The sequence below is a fragment of the Syngnathus acus genome, chromosome 14 (genome assembly GCF_901709675.1).
Source record: "Syngnathus acus chromosome 14, fSynAcu1.2, whole genome shotgun sequence".
NCBI classification, from domain to species: domain Eukaryota; kingdom Metazoa; phylum Chordata; class Actinopteri; order Syngnathiformes; family Syngnathidae; genus Syngnathus; species Syngnathus acus.
The window spans coordinates 383,982-391,653 of NC_051099.1; the positions used below are offsets into that span (position 1 = coordinate 383,982).

The window sequence follows — 7,672 nt, forward strand, 5'->3', positions numbered from 1 at the left end:
GGTGACCTCAGGAGGACACGCAGGGATCCCAGCTCCGGGAAGAGGAGGAGGGTGAGGAGGAGGAGGAGGAGGAGGGCACATCCTGCTGATAGAGAGCATCCACCAAGCCTTTCTTCCCCTCCACACACACACACACACACACACACACACACACACACACACACACACACACACATGGACACTTAGGACTTGTTTTCACAGCAACTATGACGAGGACTTATTCGGTGATGTGAGCTTCACGGCTTACCGCAAATGCGTCCTGTCATCAGACATTAGTGAGGATATTTTGCAAAAAAAGGGACAAAAAGGACAAGCTGCACGGGCGCAAAATGGATCTCAATCCAATCAGAGGTAAGAGCGTTCCTTTGAGAATGACAGACGTTTAGGTGTCTGCGGTGCAAAAAATCAAGCACCTCCAAGTTAGATTTACAATGATCTACATTTCAAATGTTACCTTTTGCCAGTTAAATATGTCAGACCTAAACAGACTGCCTTGAAAAAAATGCATGTTAAGAGAAGTCTACAAAAACTTTGGTTGTCATGTAGCCTGTAAAATGAAACCCATTTCCAATCATTTTTAAAAAATGACTGATGTTAAGTCAAACAAGAAAGAAGCTTCACTGTGAAAAAATATGCACTTTGAGTAAAGCATTGGCAAAACCGGTTGTCACTTTTATGTTTAGCGGATGTTATCGGCATCTGTTGAATGTTACTAATAAAGTAACTTTGTTATTTTTAAAATCAACTAAGGAGTAACGTGACTCAGTTAAAGTCAAGTCGTGAAGAACTTAACTTTGAAAGTCAACAAATTAGTCAAGTGACTTTCTGAAGGTAAGTGTGGTATGGGGATCAAAAGTCAACTTGAATTTCACAAGACACACCTTTGGTAATGCGGTCGTGTTATTGTGTCCACTTGTCAAACAAAACTTTGGGCGTTACTATCAAGGTTACCTGTAGAAGTATGGGGACCGGAAACATTGCCCCGATGAGGGATGGGTAAAAAAAAAAAAAAAGCCCTTCCCTTACTGGCCAACTGTGCGTTTGTGGCCACGTGTAAACGTGACCGGGCCGCGCTCGGAGGGGTTGCCATTGATTGTCCTCAAGGTCGGATGCAAAATGTCGATAGCCATCTCCGCCGGGGTGGGCCGACGGATGATGGGACGGAGTGACGTTGGAGGGGGGTGATGAACAGGAGGCATAACCAGCCACGGGGCGGAAGAGGGGATGAGGGAGGGAGGGAGGGAGGGAGGGAGGGGGGATGGCCGGATGAAGAAATGGATGAATGGATGATGGAGAAAAGGAGGGAGGGGATGAATGGAGTTGTTTTTTTGTTGTTGTTTTTTTTGCCAAGGCAGAAGCACGAATGCTCCAGCTAATGCACCGCACGACCGCAGCGCTACGGAAATGTGCGATTTGCACCAAAAGACAACTTCACTGACTTTGAGTTGACTCACGTTGCTGGATAAAAGATGCAAAGTGAAAAAGTTCCAAGCCACTTTGGCAAGAAATCCCACAAGTAAATTTGCAAAAAGGAAAAAAAAAAAAGGAAGCTATTAATGTTCATCATCAAACATCATCCAAACGTCCTTTTTCCTTCTCAGTTTATCATGGCCCTCAGAGGACTTGATCAAAACTGCTGCGCTATGGGAACTTCCTCCCCAACTTTCCCTCAGATGGCCTTTCATCATATTTATATTTAAAAATCATTAATAGCGCCGTGATCCCTCGGTCATTGGCTGACCCTTCCCTTCCTGTGACTGCCCCCCCCCTCATCCCCCCTTTCTGGTCTTCAGTGTCTATTTCAGTCTTTCCGTCACGGTCAGATTCAGCACATCCGGTATCTCATCAAGTTTATTGTCATCCAATCCTGCTGCTGCTGCTCCCGGGAGGGCATCGAAGGAAGGGAAGCCTCCGGCCGGCTCTTAGTGCCTCGTTTATACCCGAGACCTGGATTTTGGGGGAGATGTGCAATAGCTTCGAAATCGGCGGGAGGTCTGCTACTTGTATAGTCTGACGAGCATTTGAAAATTCAACAATTTTCTTCTTGGGAATGACACGGTATGTCCCCTCCACCACCACCCCACTCGCAGTGTTTTTTTAAAATAGCTAAGTTGCTCGCATGAGGTCATCGCGGAGAGAGGCCCATTAAAAAGCCCCATCGACCGACCGGACTCAGCGGAAGTCAAAGGAAGAAAGGCATTTCGACCTTGAGCGAGCATGTTTTGTCTCGAAAGCAGAAAGCAACATTTTTCGTACAACTCTTGCGTTGGATTACATCGCAGGGTGCACCTAATGAAGGGACCCGTGAGTCCTGAAAAAGTGTTTCTGTAGAAACCAGAGTCTCACAGTGCATCCTTTTGTGTGCGTGTGTGTGTGTGGTGGTCCACTGGTCCCGTCACACTGATACTCCCCTAGCAGCGCAAAAAGGGCCTTGCTCAAGTTACTTTTGCCTCCGTGAAGGTTTTCCGCATTCGCATTTGACTTTTATCATCATGGCTCCATCCGAGATGGCAAAGTTTTTTTCCCAAATGAAGCTGACACGATGGTCAACGAGTTGACTTGACACAATGAGGTTCAGAGCGTGACATTGACCCACCCGGCTTAAGCCTTAATTGATACAAATGGTGCTTCTGTCTACCAACAGTCACTTCAAATGGTTGGTCTTGCTTTTATGGATGCTCTGTGTATTTTTGGGCATTCTCCCAAAAGGTCCTGTGAAGCGAGCAAGGTTTTTAATGCGAGACTTCTGCCTTTCTCCTTATCTACTTATCCATTCATCTGGAGCTTTTATTCAATTGACTCTACTTTGCTGCCTGTGCATTTCCTGCACTTGTCTTTATTTTCCTTTCCGGAGCATATCTGACATCTTCACAGCTAATTTATGCAGCAACACAAGGCCCTCTTTGCCGGCCTAAACACTGTCAGAAGCACTGACCTACATTTACGATGCAATCCGTATTGTAATATTTGAATGCATGAAATTGTATTGAATTACTTTGTTAGTCGCTTCGATTGTTTTACTGTCGTTATGTAATGACATACGACCGCCGGGGCTTCTCTCTCGTGTAAAGCTTGCTCGATAGTTACTTCCATCTCGATATTAGTAGCGGGGTGTACAAACATCCATATGTACACTAAGGTAACATGCTTGTTAGCTAGCTAATTTGTTGTTCGTTAGCTTGTTAACTAGACAGTTAGTAGAAAAATATGATAAAATACCTGACTCTATAGTTACTTGTGGGTTACTAGTTAGCTCTCGGAAGAATCAAGCCAAGTTTATGCAAAACGTGATTCTACTGGCTATGTAGCATTAGCATCAGCTCATCAACTAACAAACACTCCCGTGTTTGCAGGTTTATCCGATGTCCCGTGAGTGGTGCCACCCACCCTGGTACCGCCTACCCCGACATGGACCCCGCTCATTCCTTTAGGATGGAGCCGGACGGGCTGGACCTCCAGCATGTGCCGGTGTTGTCGCTCGACCAGATCCGCACCATCCGGGCCCACAATGACTACGTGGAGCGCCCGGTGGCACTGGAGCTGGCGACCCAGTCTGGATTTTTCTACCCCTACGACGAGCGGCGCCCACATGGAATATACTCGCAACACCCTCCGTCGTCCCGCAATGCGGCGCTACCCCGCAGTCAAAGTCAGCAGCACGCCCACATGTCCCGCGTCAGTCGCTCCAGCACCGTGAGCTCCTCCATGTCCCGGACCAGCGCCGGCTCTGACCAGAGGCTGTTGGCGGGTTTGACGCCCTCACACTCCGGCCTGACCTCTGTGGTGCGCACGCAACCGAAAGGGGAGCTCAAGGCCGACACCTCCCTCAGCAAGATTCGGGCCGAGGACGAGCCGGGCGGGCACCAATTCATCTGCGAGCGCTGCGCCCGCTGCAAGTGCCACGAGTGCTGCGCCCCGCGCCGCCTGCCCTCCTGCTGGGCCTGTGGGCAGCGCTGCCTGTGTTCAGCCGAGAGTGCGGTGGAGTACGGCACCTGCCTGTGCTGCGTCAAGGGCCTCTTCTACCACTGTTCGGCTCAGGACGACGAGGACAACTGCGCCGATCGGCCGTGCTCCTGCGCCCCGGCCCACGCCCTGGCCCGCTGGGGCACCATGGGCCTCCTGGCTCTCTGCCTGCCCTGCCTCTGCTGCTATCCCCCTGCCCGACTGTGCCTCGCCCTGTGCCGCATCGCCCACGACCGGGCCACGCGACCCGGCTGCCGATGCAGCAACACCAACACCGTGTGCCGCAAGATCTCTGCTTCCGACCCCAACCCGGGTCATCCCTCTGTGAGCAAGGCTGTGGAGAAGTCACTATGACAAGCCTGGATGGGTGGCAAGGAGATGCCAACCATTTACTAGTGTTCACCTACCTTGTATGCAGCCACCTGTTCTTCAGCTTGAGAGGGACCAAAAGCTTTACCGTGCCTGTTTGCCTTGGAAACCAAAAGCTGAACCTGAAGAAGAACTGAACTGAACTGAACTCGCCTTCCTCCTTCTGCCTAATCGGGACGTCCGACACGCATTTATTTATTTATTAACAGACCGACGCTTTGTGGTCGACAGCCGCCCCACGGACTGGATCACCAGCTCACGGTTCTACTACAACGGATTAGGAAATGTAGAGACTTCCCCTGGAAATTCGAAGGCCAAGGAACTGACAAATTAAACATGCAGACAGTCACAGCACATCTGGAAAGCTTTGACACGCCCGAGAAATGGGACCACACACGCAATCTCAATGCCATTAAGCTCATTTGTATGAAGTGGACACACGGTACTGCACCAAAGTGGCAGGCCATCGTGGCAAATCGCATTTGGGTCTGGTCGTAGGCAACCTTCTGGTTCCTGGAGGATCAGAATAAGGTTTTTGGAGCTATCGACTACATCGGACACCAAAATCAATGGGTTCTACATGCCACGCCTCTAGAAAATATCAGAGAAATGGCTTTGAACTGAATCTGGCAATCACTGGTGGTAGCTTAGCTATTAGGCTCATTTCTACGAAGCAGATGCACGGTGCTGCACTGAAGTCGAGGGCCCCCAAGGCAAATCACAGAGCTGGATGTTGGATTCTGGCACTGTACCCACTTTTAATGTGGTCCTCCACCAGTTAGCAACAGTTTCCATGTGCTACCCGTCTTGTACAAATGCCTTCGAAGTGAACTTGTCCTCATCCCAAGTCGATGACAGCCTCGGACTTTTAGTGCACGCGGGTGACTTCCTGGTTCCCGGAGGATCAGATGGTTGAACCTACGACGACGCCCACACTTTTGACTAGTATGCAGAAAATCTCTTGGAATTTGTTCTTTGATTGATGGTGGTGGCCTCAGACTTCAGTGCAGTACCCTACGAGGTTTTCAATGACAGGGTGGGCTGGGTGGACATTTGTCCTTCGAGTCTGTGTGTGTCTGCGTGTGAAGAAGGAGTTGTCTTTGTCGTCGTCTTATTTTTAGCCTCGCCGCTACATCTTTGCGCCGGTCCGCTCGGGTTTCTCGCTCTGTCGCGCGCGTAAAAGGCCGCTGCCCGAACCCCGGTCGGTCCTCCTCGCATCGCTCGCTTGCCTGCGTGGCTGCCCGCCTGCCCTTTCCGCCAGTTTATTCTAACATCCCTCCGGCCGCGTCTGGCTCTCCTCTTTGGCCGGCCAGTGGGCTAAAAGCCTCCCGTCGAGAGTTGATCAGACGGGCAATTATCTCCGTGATTGCTCTTAATGGGCCAGACGAGAACGCAGGAAGGAGTTGCGGTGTTCTGGCGGACGGAGAAGAAGGCGGGACGGAGGGGGGAAAAAGGACGAGGCTCAAGTTTCCTGACGTGTGTGTGTGTGTGTGTGCATGTGTGCGCATGTTTTCAAGTGAACGTGCGTGCGTGTGTGTTTGTGGGATGCATGAAAACAACACCCGACGCGTTAAAACCTTCCTTTGCCATTCTATTTTTATATGCAATTACGAGCGAGTGGGGTTGAAATGGTTTTTTATTGTGCTTCCACGGTTGTCAATTCAGGAACTTTTGCGGCCAAGAACACTGACAAAACAATCCAAAAAGGATGGTCAAGGATTTAGTAGGATTGTCTTTGCACAAAGATGGAAAAGATCAGATTTGGCAGCACAACATTGTGAAACGATTGTTGTTTTTTGGCAGCCAATCCGAGAATAGACAATGAGCTGAACCTTTATGCAAAGTGGCATTTGGAACTGCTCCTCTTGAAGAAACTCTTTTTCTTTGAATAAAAACAAAACTTGAATTCATTCTCGGATGTGCGCATAGAGGTAGGTACGTGTTATATTTGATATTTCTTTCTTTCACAAAGATTACATACATCATGGGATTTTTTCCTTTTTGGTTTGCGGTTAAGGTTAGCTCCAGCGGGTGTGGGCAACCTTTTTCCAATCTGGGGCCATTGCAGTCCTCCAAGGGCTATATTGATCGATTAAAAATGAATGAAGTTGTCTTATTGTTATTATTATGAATGATGTCAGTTTTCTTTTTTTCTATTTCAATGGTTGGCCGGATCAAAACATCTTAGACGAAGGAGCTGCATGTTGCCCATTCACTTTCGGTTGCCCACTCCCCACCTCACTCAGTATAACCACGACACATGCTTTCGGTACACAATTGGCATTCGCTTTGTTCATTGTAGAGAAATGTAAGGAGAGTACAGTATATCGGAGCAAATATAAATCGAGGTCTATCTCAAAGTCGAATCTTATTCTTATTACGATGATACGAGCAGTACGCGTTACTTTGCCGATGTGGTGTTCTTGTTTATTTATTTACAGACGAATGGCCACCTTTGGCGTGTAATACGAGATGACGAGCGTGCCAGTCGTTTGGCATTTTGTTGTTGTTGTTGTTTTTCTGGCTTTTTGGTGCGGCTGCCGACGAGCATCCAATAAAGAGGAGCTTTCCAAACGAGCATCGACGAGCATCCGTGTGTGTTTTGTTACGGGTGGAAACGGAAAAAAATAAAAACCTGCTGTGAAATGACAAGGATATTTTCCCCAAAAAGTGGAAGAGAATCCGACACAAAAAGAAAAGAAACGATCAAGGCGGCACAATATCAAACAGTTGGAAAATTCATTCAATTCATTTGTACATTTAGAACAGTCCTTTTGAAGAGCACTTTTGTCCAAGTACAGGTCTCGCTAGGTGCTGCCGTTTTGGTTAGCGTTAGCCTTCTAACATCTTGTTTACTGAGCGATTCATGAAGAATGTGTGCCGAGGGCTTCCAAAGAAACTCTTCCTGCTTTTCAAGTGAACAGACAACCAGCCTTTGACCCCTCTGTCAAAGCAAGTGAGTCCCCCCCACTCGTCCCCCTCGGGAGTCCACCTCCCAGCTGTCCGTCAAGCGCCCATACAACTGTCAATCAATCAGGGAGCTTCCGCAGAATGTTTACTCCGATTTTTTTCTTGTTTACAGCTGTCAACACAGAGCGGTCCAAATGAACCAGGGGTCAGAGGTCAGAGAGAGCGCCAGGAAGGAAAATGAATGGCAAATTGACTCATTTCAGTGAACAATATGACATTTGGTCAGTTTGTCCATCATGAGTAGAACCACAAGAAAGTTTCTTTGGTTTAAAGCAGGGGTGTCAAACTCTTTTTTTCCACGGGCCGCACTGTAGTCATAGCTTCTTTCGGAGGGCCATTATGACTGTCAACCCAAATCAATGTATGAGCG

At 48.5% G+C, this 7,672-nt stretch overlaps 1 protein-coding gene across 1 annotated transcript; it reads left to right on the forward strand.

Moving 5' to 3' along the window:
* The first annotated feature begins 161 nt into the window (after window positions 1–161).
* Window positions 162–6,914, forward strand: LOC119133811 (protein sprouty homolog 3). Its single transcript, XM_037269971.1, has 2 exons — window positions 162–351; window positions 3,354–6,914. Exon 2 carries the CDS (start codon window positions 3,409–3,411, stop codon window positions 4,315–4,317), a length of 909 nt encoding a protein of 302 aa, XP_037125866.1. The 5' UTR covers window positions 162–351; window positions 3,354–3,408; the 3' UTR covers window positions 4,318–6,914.
* Window positions 6,915–7,672: the final 758 nt, after the last annotated feature.

Coding starts and splice junctions, on each gene's coding strand:
- LOC119133811 (XM_037269971.1), top strand. CDS start 3,409: ATGGACCCCGCTCATTCCTTTAGGATGGAGCCGGACGGGCTGGACCTC.